General features: G+C 45.0%; 3 protein-coding genes across 3 annotated transcripts; 2 read left to right on the top strand and 1 right to left on the bottom strand.

The window, feature by feature from the left end:
* Positions 1-269: 269 nt before the first annotated feature.
* On the top strand, positions 270-1,980 carry LOC124697953 (E3 ubiquitin-protein ligase CSU1-like; the record flags this gene model as incomplete). The annotated part of the gene is given in 2 exon segments (XM_047230481.1): positions 270-533; positions 1,185-1,980. Coding segments are annotated over 2 exon segments (915 nt in total). The 3' UTR covers positions 1,861-1,980.
* Positions 1,981-3,179: 1,199 nt separating this feature from the next.
* On the top strand, positions 3,180-4,848 carry LOC124702127 (photosynthetic NDH subunit of lumenal location 1, chloroplastic-like). The gene is made up of 8 exons (XM_047234229.1): positions 3,180-3,315; positions 3,391-3,487; positions 3,580-3,663; positions 3,776-3,849; positions 3,956-4,078; positions 4,188-4,259; positions 4,388-4,484; positions 4,569-4,848. Exons 1-8 carry the CDS (start codon positions 3,283-3,285, stop codon positions 4,676-4,678), a joined length of 690 nt encoding a protein of 229 aa, XP_047090185.1. The 5' UTR covers positions 3,180-3,282; the 3' UTR covers positions 4,679-4,848.
* Positions 4,849-4,969: 121 nt separating this feature from the next.
* LOC124702126 (ABC transporter B family member 20-like) lies at positions 4,970-13,019 on the bottom strand. Its single transcript, XM_047234228.1, has 11 exons — positions 12,603-13,019; positions 10,983-11,037; positions 10,730-10,905; positions 10,429-10,629; positions 9,964-10,223; positions 9,575-9,885; positions 9,276-9,496; positions 8,854-9,194; positions 7,578-8,365; positions 7,221-7,462; positions 4,970-6,548 (listed from the first exon to the last, which is right to left on the bottom strand). The coding sequence occupies exons 1-11, from the start codon at positions 13,002-13,004 to the stop codon at positions 5,319-5,321; spliced, it is 4,227 nt and encodes a 1,408-aa protein (XP_047090184.1). The 5' UTR covers positions 13,005-13,019; the 3' UTR covers positions 4,970-5,318.
* Between the last annotated feature and the right edge of the window lie 2,200 nt (positions 13,020-15,219).

Here is a 15,219-nt window from a genome sequence, read left to right on the forward strand (position 1 = left end):
AGATGACATGGGCCGGGCCGGGCCGGCCTATCCACGAAATTGCAGCCCGACCCAGGAACGTAACGGAACCGAGCCCAACTCCCCGCCCTCTTCCCTCTCACCTTCCGATCCTCAGACCATCGCCCCCTCCAGCTCTCCTCCCCGTCAAATCTAGCTAGGGTTACACTCCGACGACCGACCTCGACCTCACAGCAGCCGGATCCCGCCGCCTTCCTCGCCGCGCCCGCTCGCGCGCCGAGTCCCCGCCGGCCGGAAGAGGACGAGGGAACGGTCGCCGACCCGTCGGATTCGAAGATGCCGCAGCGGCACTCGAAGAACAACAACGACCTCGCCTACTTCACCTACGAGGAGAAGCGGAAGCTCGGGTACGGCACGCAGCGGGAGCGGCTCGGCAAGGACTCAATCAAGCCCTTCGACGCCTGCTGCCTCTGCCTCAAGCCGCTCATCGACCCGCTCGCATGCCCCAAGGGACACACCTTCTGCAAGGAGTGCATCCTCGAGTGCCTACTCGCGCAGAAGAAGGACATCAAGCGGTAATAACGCCTCCTTGGTCTTTCCCTCATCTCGGAGAAGGACTGTTAATTTTAGGGCGTATTTTAGAATTTTGTAGTTACTTACGCCAGGACAGCGCAATAGTTCCTAGTTTGTTGTCAATGGTCGTAAATTGATATATTTGTGCTCAGGTGCAGTGAGTCCCTGCTCATAGGATTGTTGGTTTCATTGGATATATGGTTGTTGGAGACCATTTCGTTGTTGTGAGAACTTCTCTATTAGCTTGTGTTTTAGTTGCGGGGGCACAGGAGATCTCGTGATGAAAGAATTTGACGTGGCAATTCGTTCCTGGAATAGACGTTTTAGTGTTTGGGTCGATGGTGGTCAGTCGCCAGTAGTTATTGTGTCCGTTCTCATCCATGAATTTGAAGATAAAATTGTTTTCGTCGTCATTGGATATCTAGGTTTCTACTATGTATTACTCTTATGTACAGTTTCAGTATCCACAAGGCTGTTGCTGTCCCATGCCATTTGCCATCAACCTTATGTCAATTGGTCATTGAAGTAGTTTACTTCTTACAGTTAATGTTGCCATTCTTAGTGCACATCGAACTGGCGTGCTTGCCCTTAAATTCTCTGCTTGTTCAACCGAATATATCAGATGGTGTTCTAAGAGTTTATCCTTCTTCCAGCAAGCTTATAGCCCATGATTCCCAGAAAAAGCAAGAGAAGGAAGAGGAGGAGGAGAAGCTGATGCTGCAAAAATCCAAGGAGTTGGACGCTTTTGACCAGCAGAATCACGGAGCAGTCCCCCAATACCTTGATCGCAGCGGTTCCCAGGACAAGAATGGTTTCCATGGAGCCAACAGTGTGAAGACTACCTCCTTTGAAGAGGAAGCCCTCCGCACCATGAAGGCATTCTGGCTTCCCTCTGCTACGCCCGAATCTACTATCAAGGTAGATGCCCCCTCCACTGACACAGTCTGCCCTGAGGGGCAGGAGAAGCTCAAGATGAAGGTGCTCTTTCCTATTTCTTTCACTGAGGAAAATGCTGACAACAAGAGCAAGAAGTCGGTGGAGAAGAGCTACATGTGCCCCAGCTGCAAGTCCACTCTCACAAACACCATGTCCCTAGTGGCAATCAGCACCTGCGGTCATGTCTTCTGCAAGAAGTGCTCTGACAAGTTCCTGGCAACTGATAAGGTCTGCTTGATGTGCAGCAAACCGTGCAAAGAGAGGAATTTGATTCCTTTGGAGAAAGGAGGAACGGGGTTCGCTGCACATGATGACCGCTTAGAGGCAAAGAATTTCAAGCATTTAGGGAGTGGTTCTGGGCTAGGATTAGTGAGGCCTGCTCCTAAGGCTTAGCCTTAAATTATTTACCTGCTGTTGTATAATGTTGTGACTTACAATTGTGTCAAGAATATATGCCAACCTGGAAATTTTGCTTCAAGGTTTTGATATATTTGTGAGGAGTTCAGTCTGGAACAATTGATGCTCAGATTTGTATGGTGCAAGTAAACCACGTTTTTTTGCTTCATCAGATTGTGGGAAAATCTGTTTATATGCAGTTTGTGGCTGATGGCATTGTCCACAAATTTCTCTTGGCCTTAATTAAAGCAATCGTTTATATGTGTTCTCATGCTGGGGTTCTATCTGGACAAGGTTACAGTCATGCTTTTGCTTGTGTCTCGAAGGGCCTTAGGCCAAACTTCATTAAGATAGAAGAGTATCTGAAGATCCCATCGTAAGAGCAGTTTGTATTTTCCACGTAATCATGCTTTGTTCAGATTTAGAACTTTGAGTCTTTTTAGAACACATGAATAAAAAATGAAGGAATATGGAAAGAAACTGTGTACTGCATGGAAACGTAGAATATTTAGAAATGGGGCATATGTATGGTTCACAGGAAATAACATAAGAACTTCAGAATGTAGAGAGATGAAGTAAAGATCAAAAAAAAGGGAAGATCCATTGGTCTTTCAAAGGGAAAATTAAATGAGGTCCGAGCTCATGTTGTTTTTCCTGCAAATTGTGGTATATGAGTGATTTCTGTAGGAATTTGACTATTCTTCAATCTATGAGCTTCTAGGGAACAACTTGGAAACAAATACTCCAAAATTCCTACGAATTTTCTACAATTTTGAATGGATTTAACGGAAGCTATCATAAAATAAATCTTTGTGGCAAGATGAATTTTGCAATGCTGCAAATTTTATGAGAGTTCTAGAGGAATGTAGATTGTACATTGATAGAAGGAGGATGCATTCAACATCTCAACTGAAAAATAAAATGTGGTTGAGTGCATGCTAGTTTTCCCGTGTATAGCAGTGCTTTTTACAGGAATTTGATTGCTGCAAATCCTAAGCTATGCTGCGGCGATATGGCTCTCGCAATACTGCAACTCCTATCTCCAGTAATGTACAATTTAGAGCTGCAGGAAACGAAAAACAAGCTAATAAGTCCACGGGAGAAATTCAGAGGGTGAAAAGGAACAATTATGCTTGATATAACTCCACACACAATCACCACAGGGGAACAAACCAAACCTGACCAAGTTACGAGCTATCCATCAGAAGGGAATGAATGGTCCCGTTTTGTCAGACAGTGGTAAGTACTACACAAACAAATAAAAGATTTTTTTCACAAGGATAATGAAAATGCTGACCTGGCTGCATTGGCTTCCACTCACACACAACACTTGGAAGAGCTTAGGGGACCACAGTCCAGCAGCAACAGATAGCCAACCAACTGGGGGTGGGCTAGGATCAGAGCTCCACCCAAGGTGAAATGGCAAGCTTGCAGAGTTTGATTTCCAAACAGGTTTGTGCTTGAACCCTGCTGTCATCCTTCTCTTAATTTGGTTTCCTGACGACTTGAACTTGGTGTTGTTTTCAGCTGGTTGCGCCAAATTGTACAGTTACCGCCAGGCTGAATGGGGCTCCTCCATCTGTTGTGAATGCAAGCTCAAGCGAAGCATCCTCCGATGAGAAGAGTAATTCTTGTGTGCTGTGTTATCCCAATGTGTTTTTTCATTATTAGCCAAAGGAGAGGTCTTAACAGAATATCTCTTCTTTCACCTTACAGAGGTCACAAAAAGGAGATTAGCGTTGCTTGGTGCTGGAGCATTATCCACTGCCCTACTGTGTAGCAGATCCGCATACGCTGAAGGTATGATCATTCAACTGTTGTTCGGTTTCGTTTCCAGTGCCAGTTCCCGTCTCTCAGATAGCCTGTAGGATTCTGTGAGCCTACACTAACCGGAGCTGTTCCTAGATTGCAGAGGTACCGAAGAACTACCGCTCTTACGTCGATGCAAACGATGGATATTCGTACCTCTACCCGTCTGATTGGAGGGTAATTTGCCATATTTACTGTATTAGTAGTCTTCACGAGCAACAATTCAGATGTCAAATAACCCATTGGCTCATTCTTAGCACTTTTGTTCTTCGCGTCATGTCAGGATTTCGACTTCTTGGGCCATGATTCGGCGTTCAAAGATCGTAATGTGCAGCTGCAGTCTGTCCGTGTGGCCTTCATTCCTACCACGAAAACAGACGTTCGTGACCTAGGTCCAATGGACGAGGTAGTCCTTTTGATCTGGTCACCTCAGTTCTCTTGTCTCTCCAAACACTAGGCGGTAGTGTCAATATTATCTTGTTTTGCCATTATTCTGACCATTATAATTCCGTCAGGCGATCTTCAATCTTGTAAACAATGTCTACGCTGCCCCGAATCAAATACCGGCGATCTATGACATGCAAGAGGTTTGACGTCTTATCCAATGCTTGCAATCGTTAGAATTTGCAACCTGCAGCTTTAACTCAGCGATTCCGTCAGAAGGACTATGAACTAGACTGCAAAATGAGCTGTTTGTCTGTGCTACAATTGGCAGCGTACGGTGGACGGCAGGAACTACTGGACATTCGAGTACGATCTGGAGGCACCGGGCTACGGCGTGTCGGCGTTTGCAACGGTCGCCATCGGGAACGGTATGCGTCTATGAAGTCAAATGATTCTGATCATCACTTACCCTCTTGACTCTTGAGTTAACAAAGCTGAGTTGTTGTTGGCAGGGAGGTACTACACTCTGATCGTGACGGCGAACGAGCGGCGGTGGAGCAGGCTGCGTAACAAGCTCAAAGTCGTCGCAGACTCCTTCAAAATCTCAGAGTTGAAGGCATGATCATGTGTGCTGTGTGGTAACACCAATCGACCTGCCGGTGCCAGTGCAAGGCAATCGCCGCTGGTCTAAAAAGAGAGGAGCCGAACCGGGCTATTCATACTTGCACGGATATAGTGGTAGAAAATGTATGTATAATACTATCATTCGTACACCAATCTGTTTTCGTAAAATACCATGGGTCAAAGTCTGTTGAATGGACAAAAGACAAGCATGACAGCGGCCAAACAGGCATAATCACGGCACCAAAAATTTAGCCTAGTATGAAGAACAACGTTTCTCACGTCAAAAAGAAAAAAGGAAAAGAAAAGAACAATGTTTCTTTACACACACGCGAATCATCAAATCTGTGCATTACAAAGGTGAAAGGAATCGAGTGCACAAGCCCCAGAAAGAATGTTTGCAACTCATATATTACAACAATTACAATGGACTCCAAACTTGCTATCTATTTCCAGGAACAAATTCCCTACGGTTTCACCACAGCTAGTTATCTGAATGAATCTCCAGTCGAAAATTTTGTCAAGACCCAGTCACCGCTCACCAGCAGCTCCAGGCGGTGGAGGTTTCGTGTCTGGACGAAGAGCGACAAGGGAACTTGATCATGTCCTAGATAATTTACACCTAACAAACTCAATGTTAACTACATTAGCCGATGTTGGCGGAGGCCCTTGCCAAAATGGGGTTGCATCAGTCTAACATACAGACCATTAAGGTCCATCAGAGAGTCATGCGCGCCCTGCTCGACTATCCTACCACCATTTAGGACGACAATGTTATCCACATGCTTCATCATCGCCGCTCTGTGCGCGATGAGGATCGTCGTCTTGTTCCCCATGACCAATGTGTCAAGAGCTTCCTGAACCACTCTACTCGATTCAGATTCAATTGCAGAGCTGGCCTCATCCAACAGCAATATCGGCGCATTCTTTAAAACCACCCTAGCAATGGCAATCCGTTGCCGCTGCCCAGGAGTGAGATCAACCCCTCGCATTCCCACGTGAGTGTCGTAGCCATGTGGCAAGCTACTGATGAAATGGTGAGCGTTTGCTATCCTTGCAGCTTCCTTCATCTCAGCCTCGGTTGCGTTGTGCCTTGCATAGATAATGTTCTCCCTTATTGTTGTCGAGAAAATGACGGGCTCTTGCTGAATTAGGCCCATGTGGCTTCGCAGCCATCTCAGGTTGAACGCTTTCAGATCTCGGCCATCCAGCAGAACTTGGCCAGATACTGGGTCATAAAATCTCTCAATTAAGGAAATGATAGTGCTCTTCCCAGATCCTGAAACTCCTACCACTGCAACTGTTTGTCCGCCGCTCACCTTAAGATTAAAATTGCTCAGCACAAGGACTTCTGGACGAACTGGATAGGAGAAATCAACATTCTTGAATTCAATGCTCCCATAGACATTGGGCGGTTTCAGGCCAGTGTTGTCATCAGGATCAATCTTTGGCTCTCGGTCAATAATTTCAAACACTGAAGTGAGAGACTTCCGCCGTTTAAGTATGTAGGGGGCGAGTCCAAAGGGCTCCACCAATGCAAAGGATGCAAACGAGAATAGAATGTACTGTTTCAGTCCTGTGGCTATTGTCAGGCGTTGTTGTTCCACTGAGGTGGAAATGTACCACAGAAGAAGGGCGTTGCAGGCAAAAAGAAGAAACTGCGAGAGGCCAAAACCGAAGCCTATGGCCAATCCTTGCACAAGACTTTGCTTCAGTATCTTAATAAGATGTAATTTGTAGAGTTCCATTATCTTGTCTCCAGCACAAAACGCTACAACGGTGTAAATATTGCGAACTGCATCTTCAAGTACTAATGAAGCCTTTCTATGCATCTCCTGGATTCCTTTTGAGAAGCCGGCAAGCCATAATTTCTGTAACATGGTTTATTATCAGATTTTGGAGCATGCCTATTTACACCGGCCCCAACATAAAATACCCAGTATAAAGTTACTGAATACCAAATTGAGTGAGATTTCCATGCATTTCAAGATTAGTGTGCAAATTCAGTGCAACAAATGCAATTAACAGTATTAGATGGACACTGTATTATCAGGGAAAGCCAAACATGTGCTTATAAAAGGAGAGCACAAATCATGTTCATTATTGTCAGAAAAGGCCCATTTGTAACAGGGTATAAAATATTTCTAGTGTTCAATATGTGTGCTGATCCTTAACACATTAGTAAGATTATATGTGCAAAGTGAGGTACATACTAGAGACATGTGTCAAGTGACAATTTCCGAAGCCTCCAGGACCAGCAAGTTCGCTTTCTTAAACTGTTCATTTTAAAAGATCAGGGGTAATCTAAAAATAAACCTAGGTAAGGCTTGGATCAACAGTTCAACACCGGTATTTTATTTTTGAGAAGGCCCTGTGTGATATATATATTAGCGTATCCTTGCTTCTATTTAAGGGTTTTCTAATCTCAAACTCTCAGCATAAAATGTGCAAACAACAGACACCACAACTTCTGTTAACATGTCAAAATATGCCATCAGTGCTTTGAGGTGATAATAGACCAATAAACCTTCAGACTGTATTACCTGTGCAATGGCAGAGACAACAAGAACAGGTAAAGTTGCAAGTGCAACAAGCGCCACCTTCCATCCCAAGAGCATTCCAATAAGAAGAGCTACAGAAACCGCGGCAGTGTCTTGTATGAATATGGAAAGACGGTTACTAAATGCAGCACGGACAAATGTTGCATCATTTGCCAGGCGCATGGACAGTGTATCAGCACTGTTCTCCTCTTTGTCAAACCATCCAGCTTCATTGCGCAGCATTGCTGTGAAAGAGCTTCCAAATTAGTGTGGAATTGTAGAAGATCTAATCTAATTTCATGCTTGTAGCAGACTAAAAAAAGAAAGCAACTAATATGTAGTAAGGCGCAGATAGCATACCAGAGAACATCATTCTTCTTATACGTTCAGTCATCTTCTCCCCCATTATTCCAAAATAAAAATGCTGCAACCAGTTGACCAGCACTGTAATGACACCCATGCCTACTATGAATAAACACCACCTGTTCACTTCATGGTGCATGTCACTAACTTCTATTTTATAATATGCTGACACTGTGAGTGCTATTGTGTAAGCGAGCAGTGGATTAAATGAGCCAAATATAGCAGCACCAATTGTGCCTAAGAGAGCATAAGGCCATTCAGCAACACTAAGTGCTGCAAGTCTCCAAAATGATGGTGGCTTGTGATCTTGCAATTCATCTGGTTCACTCTGTTCAGAACTTGTATCATCCCGTTCACTCTGTGGTCTACTAAAAGTTTGTGAATGGGAACGCTCGTTCTTTGGATCAGAAGTCAAAAGAGGAGATATAGGTGAATCGGGTCCTGAATTCTTCGAAGATTGCCGTTGTATAGGATGGATGCCAACTTTTGGAAGATCTGGCATTTCCATTTCAAAACTGTCCAGACTCTTAATGGATGGTGCTCTTTCAGTTGAAACCAAAGGTATTCCATTATCTATAGTTTGTTCTGAAGGTGGGCTTTGATCTTTTGGTGAATCATGGGAGTTTCTGTTGGTGTCTGATCGCCAAAACTGAAGCATGCCATGTGTTCTTTGAAGAGAAGGTGATTTCGCCATCTTAGGAGAGGACGATTCTTGAAAGCTTTGGCTAACTGGTGGATCCTCAAATTGGAGCGATTTGCGCTCCCTACTATTCTTGGTCGGCATCCTGAGAAAGATTGAGAGAATATAAATATATTAGCTATGATTAAATCGTGCAAATCTAACACAGCTGAAACAAAGTAAGAACCACGAGGTTAATGAATATTTCTTCGGCGCAGTAGCTGGATGCTCTCAACATTAAGGTATATCTAAAATACACTAGTATCAAATTCAGATATGCTTAGAACTCATGTTAGCATACCGAGTTCCATGCATCAAGTCATCAACCAATTCACACAAAAGCTTAAGCTATCGACGAAAGGTGAAAAATACCCTTAATCAGGCCCCCTCAGTCAAGTGTATGCTGTATCAGGAAAATGGCGTGGACTCAATACAGGCTAGAACTGGACACACTTTCATTTCTTAAAACTGTGCCAACTAGGTACCAAAACTCAGAACCCTTGGATAGTCTAGACTGAAAACGACGTGGTGCTAAACGTAAACTAATACAAACTTGTACTCATGCCAAAATATTGTCCAGAGAAAACAGCTTACCTCTTAGGAAGTTTTGTTGCTTCCTCGCATCTTAAAAGCTCAGCATAAAGGCCATCCAAGTTTAGCAATTCATCATGTGTCCCCATTTCAACAAGATGCCCCTCCTCCATTACAGCTATGTAATCAGCATGTTTAATGAGGCTAAGACGCCTAGCTATTATAATCGTCGATCTTCCCAACATAAGAACATCTAAGGCATCTTGCACAGTCTTTTCAGCTTCAAAATCAAGTCCTCCTGTGACTTCGTCAAGCAAGAGAATTGATGGACTCGAAAGCACAGCACGAGCTATAGAGATTTTGATCTTCTGCTCATCAGTCAGTGACTTACCAGCTCGACCAACCTAGTTAGATAAAAAAAAAACAGAATGGTAAGAAAAAATGGACTGGAGCATCCATGCCTAATAATTTGGCAGTGCCATTACCTGTGTTTCATATCCCTTTTCAAGTGAACTGATGAACCCATGGGCATGCGCTGTCTTGGCTGCCTCTTCTATTTGATCAAAAGTAGCAATTCTTCCATAAGCAATGTTTTCGCGAATGCTCAGACTCAGTAGTGCAGGTTCTTGTGTAACCAGACCAATTTGGCTTCTTAACCATTCTACTTTCAAATTCTTAATATTTTCCCCATCCAGAAGGACTTCCCCTGAAAATAATAGATGAGTGAACTTAGCAAATGGGGAAACTGGATAGGAAAACTGAATATGTTTCTTAATGATGTTACCTAACGTTGGATCGTAGAATCTCTCCATTAGAGGAATTATGCTGCTTTTCCCTGAGCCATTTCTACCAACAAGTGCAACAGTTTTTCTAGCTGGTACGCTGAGAAAGAAACCACTTAAAATTGGAATTTCAGGGCGCGAGAGATAACTGAAGTACACATTTCTGAATTCGATGTTCCCCTGCACTTGGGGTATGGTGGTCCCTTCAAGATTGGTGCTTGCAGTTGAACGGCTTATCATCTCATATAGTCTATAAGCAGCAATCCGCCCTTGTTCAAATGAATAGAAGTTTGTAGCTGCCTGGTTCAGACCACTACAAATCGGGTATAGTATATTAGGTAAAGACATTTATGAGGAAAAAGAGGGGATTATATAGGATTAGGTTGCTTACAGGCCACTCAGAATTACGGAGAATAAAGCTACCACAACTTGACCACCATCAGCTTTCCCACGAGCAATCAGGTGTCTTCCAACCCAGAGTTGCAAAGCACATGAACAAATTGCCAATCCATATGTAAATCCCAGGCCAATTCCTTGAACAAGGCTAATCAAAATTCCATATCGCAGGGTCGCTTGAAGTGAGGTAGCATAGGAGTACTTTGCAAGAGTTTCATTTGTAAAAGCATAGAGCGTCCTGATGTATGAGGTGGCCTGCACATCCACATGTTTTTGTCAAGTAAAATATGGCACCAGTCATATCTGGACATGATTTTATTTTGCACAAGGTACATGAATATTGTGCAATGCACAATACAGAGAGTCGAGAAATAGCTGCTCTCCGCCAGTGTTCTCAATAATAGATAGGTAACTAAACGTGCAAGAAATGAACAGCTTGGCAGAATTCATAAGGAAAAACCTGTTCAGCAATACTAGCCGCTTCGGCATATGCATCTTGAATGTTTTCAGCCAGTCTGTGGAGAAATATATTAGATATTCCTCCAGCAGCAACAATCAAGGGTCCAGTGGCAAGAGTTAGAAGTGCTATTTGCCAACAGTTGATCAGGCCAACAATGAGACCGCCAACAAATGTGGCCATATTGTGTACGTAGTTGCCGACCTATAAAAGCACTCAGTGGTTAGAACAGATCAACATGGTCGAAGTTCATGCTGAGAATGTACTTATAGAGCAATTAAAGCATAATTCACTCTGAACTTACTTTCTCACTAATAGCTGACTGAATGAGCAACACATCGCTCAGAACTTGACTAACTATATCACCATTGTTTCCATATGTATCAAAGAAGCTCATGTCTTGATTTAGCAAGACCTGGACATATTTTGATCTTATGACAGCAGTCTGTCGTTCCCCGGTGAGAATCCAGCATGACACCTCTGGAGAATCAAAATATTAGGTACATACACTCATGCTAAACAAGAAATGCACTTCAAAGCCAAAATTATTAACTTACCTATCCATCCTGCAACAAAAACACCACCAGCTATGTAGATGATATACAGAGTATGCTGCAAAGAACATAGATGTAAAGGTTGTAAGAGAACAAGTTATGAATTGGACAGTAGAATGCATTGAAAAGAAATGGTAAGACATGCACGTTTATTAGCACTCTTTTGGAGGAAAAAGATATGTTACTAGTTTGACCTAGTAAATACCTGTAACTGAATGTCACGGTAGAACGAACCAACTATATTAAAGATTTACCGCAATCTAATCAACGACCATAGATAAAATTTGACCATTGGACACTATGCTATCGACCATTCATACAAGCGTCATCATACATAAAACAGCAATTAGCCAAATTCCCATCGATCCATCAGTTACAGACTTAACTGAAGAAATTATTATAGGGAACCTGCACAAGCACAAGGTTCCAGAGATGCAACTACCGTCACATATGTGTCCATTTAAGGTTGAAAGTAACCCAGTCGCTTTCATATCAAGGTCACTAACCCTCGAAGCCATATAGGTGCTTAAAGATATACTGGTCACTTGTGAACGGCTAACATCTATTTAAAAGTTAGAACAGTAGTCCCTGACGCTCCACTAGGGATCTAGGACTTCAGGATCCTGTGGCAACCCCAGGGATCCCCCAAGGGGCCAGCGGGGAGGAACTTCATGTCATCTTTTTCTGCTGTTGTCATGACTGGTGCTTCTTCAGATGCACCCGCTATACAAGTCACGGACTAAAATAGCAAAAAATAAGATCCAAACATTCCATTTGCACCATTGTACTAGCATAGTCACCAACATGAGGCCTAACATGACCAACCACGGTGCATTCAATTTTGTGCTTCCGCAACTTGTTAGAGAGGCTAAACAGTACAGCTTAAGCCAATATGCAAATTCAGGCCCTGCCATACTGCAATCGTATAAAAGTCCGCCAGACAAAATGCATAACGAATTCAACCCAGCCCAAACGAATTGCAACTCCTAGATTCCATGATATACCTTCAACACATAACCCGTGCCCAAGCGCTGATACAATACCTAACACCATAGAAAAAAAATTGCACAACCCCTGACCTGCCCTCCATGACCAATCATTCAGTTACCCACAACTGGAAGCAAAGGAGACAGACACAGCACATCAACACACAAACATACCAATCTAGGATGTGCACAATTTCATGGCGAAATTTGCATCGGAGAATTTCCTGATGTACTGATCTCAGATGAGATGTAACCTAGGTCATGCAAATGATTGGTAGACACAAAATTTTGCAGTGCGATGAACAATTGTGTGGTTGCAAATGTCCCAGCCCTAGTTATCAATATTTCAAGGGTAAGCTAAAGGCGCTTTAACCTAAGCAGAAGTTGCTTTAGGGTTTGCAAGTTTTGAGAATCGCATATGGAAATAAGTAAACAAATGTAGAACCTAGAGTAGCAAAATTATAGCGAGCATAAGTAACTTACTAGATAAAACCTTGCCAGTGCTGCTAACAATAGCAAAATTAAAGAATAACTAATCCGGTTCAAGCAATAAATACCACCACGTCGCGGATCCTTACACGCGCGCAGTTATTAATAGGCAAAGCATCATCGGAAGCAGGAGGTTGGTTAGTAGTACCTGCATAAACAGGTCGAGCAGCTCCTTGCTATCCCCGTGGAGAGCGGACTGGACCCGCTCGGAGTCGAGCAGGTTGAGCGCCCTCCCGAAGAAGTGGAGGTAGACGACGAGGGCGGCCCCGTGCGCGGCCGCGGCGAGCGCGCCGGCGGCCATGAGCGCCCAGTCGAGCCCGTCGGCGAAGTCGAAGAGCCGCCAGAAGGAGACGGCGGCGGGCGGCGGCTCGGCCTCGTCCTCCTCCGCGTCGTCGTCCTCGCCGCCGGGGGGGCCCTCCCCCACGCCCGCGTCCCCCGACGGCCCGTCCCCGTACGGCGACGGCGACTCCGGCGGCTCCGAGACCTCCGAGACTGGTGTGAGCGGCTGCACGTGCGGCGAGGCCCACCCGAAGAGGCCGCTCGGCACCATCTCCTCCCCCGCGCGCGTGGAAAAGCCTCTGGAGAGCTCGACGACGCGGTCAGAAGAAGCCCTAGGGTTGGGGCGGGCTCATTAGCTCGGCGTGGGGGACGGCGGCGACGGAGCTCGGCGTGGGGGACGGCGGCAGATTAACCTCGGCTCTGGAAGACCGGTAGAGGACGAGGGAGAGGGGGGCTTTTAAAATCTGCTCGCTGGCACACGGCAACGGTGGCGCCGAGGAGAAGAGACCCGGTCAGAGGAATTCGGCCCGCGTCCGCCGCGCCAGAGCGCGCAGCACGACGCTCGTCTCTGCTCCGGCGAGCGGCGAGCTCGTCGGCGGTCGTGGGCTGGGTGGGATTTTGGTCTGGTGCGCGGAGTGCGGGGCGGAGGAAGGGAGGCGTGTGCGGCTTGAGGCTTGACTGATTGTGGTGGTGATGGGCGGGGGCCCCACGTGTCGGCGTCCTTCTTGGCGGGGTTGGTGCAAAGCAAAAGCTCTGCTGGCGGCGAGGACGGCTGGGCCCGCATGGTGGTCCCCGGTAAGGCGGGGTGGGGCCGGCGCGGCAGTGGCAGTGGGGGAAAGTGGGTGGATTTTTCTTGGGCGGGTTAAAATTAGGCGGGCGGGATTGGTGCGGAAAGGTCTCGTGGGCATCGAAGGTTGTGGGCCCGAGTGGGCCTGGCGGTATGAGCTGTGCTGTTTAGCTTTGCTGGCTTTTGCTAGGGCCACCCCACACCCCGGTGCAGGTTAGCTGTGCAGAGATTTGGTTCATTCCACATTGTGATTGACACTGCTGCTCTCGATGTACTACAGTACCTTTTTGTAATAAATTTCTTGTACCGCCGAGTGTGATGTGGAAGGATGGGACAATGTTTCTTCAGAAATCAGATGTATACATGCATTCTCTGTTAACAAAAAGATGTGTATGTGCATAATATGGTGAACGAATTTGCTGACTATTTGAAACAAAAATGATTGCCGTTATTCAACACAAAGTTTGTATTCCATATCTTGCTTCGCCAGGTCGATTTTCGATTTCTTTTCTCATGGTTACCGCGAGGAAGATTATCCTCACAGTTTTTGTCCCGGCTGCTACGTCCTCGACAATGGTGATTTGTACTCTTGGCTCTCCAGCGACGTCGACAAGGCTGGTCGGTTGTTATTCATTGGGATGCTGGTGCTGGTACTCTTGCCGAGTTTAATGATTCCGCCCGTGCACGCAGCCTTAGCATTACGGCTCAAATTAAATTTATGGGAGAACATTCGTCAGTATTTATAGGTCTATGGTTCATTATCTATCTTTGACTGTCTTCAAAAGAGTACAGAATTATGTTCTGGGAGAAGAAAGAATTTGAAAACCTCGAAGATTTGATAGTACCTTCTAGACTTTATTTTATAGTCGTTGGAGTTAGCTTGTGTATCTCTACCATGTATTATTTGTTACTATGAATATATGTGGTATTGTGGTGACCCGGCATACCACTGCATGGTGTAGTATGCAAGTCTGATATAACACCAATGAAACACCGTTCCACTAGTATTATATCGCTCAGAGTGGTACAACAAAAACATATGCGGGTCCAAGGCATGTCTATAGAATTACAACACTGACTCTTTACAAAAGATCCACATAGCCTCCTACGTTACAATGAGGTAAAACTGCAACTAAACTCCAGAAGAACGACTCGTAGTCTAAGCCTATCACGAACTCTATTTGTAGAGTATTTAACTAACTATAGAGGCTATGAATATATTCTAGCTAAATAGGATCTAAGTTTAGGAAGCTAGTTCCCTTCTATTGCTAATCTGGGTTGTCCCTTGTTGGATGTGGTGTTTGACTCCTCTGCCAGGGTCCTGTCTCTTGAAGTAGTTGTTGACTCCTCGGCCTTCGAGTTGCACTGTAGATCCTCCTTCGATGCCTCCATATCTAAGCAGGGGATTTAAGAGTGGTATGAGTACGAGCGTACTCAACAAGTTCATTATAGGAAAGAGGTGTTTAATGCACTAACTACAGCATTAGACCAGAAAGTCTAATACCAATGCAGGTTTTCATAACCATTTCTTCAAAAGGTTGCTTTTATTTAGAAAAACTATGTTCGTCAGCCTTCACCGGTTTACTAGAACTTCATGGAGTTCCTTTCCGGCAGCGTTCGCAGTTCCAAATCACGGAACAGGGAGTGACAGGTCACGATTCATTACACTCTGCAGAGGTGTGTTGCTTTACCCATAAGA

This window comes from Lolium rigidum, chromosome 3, assembly GCF_022539505.1.
Source record: "Lolium rigidum isolate FL_2022 chromosome 3, APGP_CSIRO_Lrig_0.1, whole genome shotgun sequence".
NCBI classification, from domain to species: Eukaryota; Viridiplantae; Streptophyta; class Magnoliopsida; order Poales; family Poaceae; genus Lolium; species Lolium rigidum.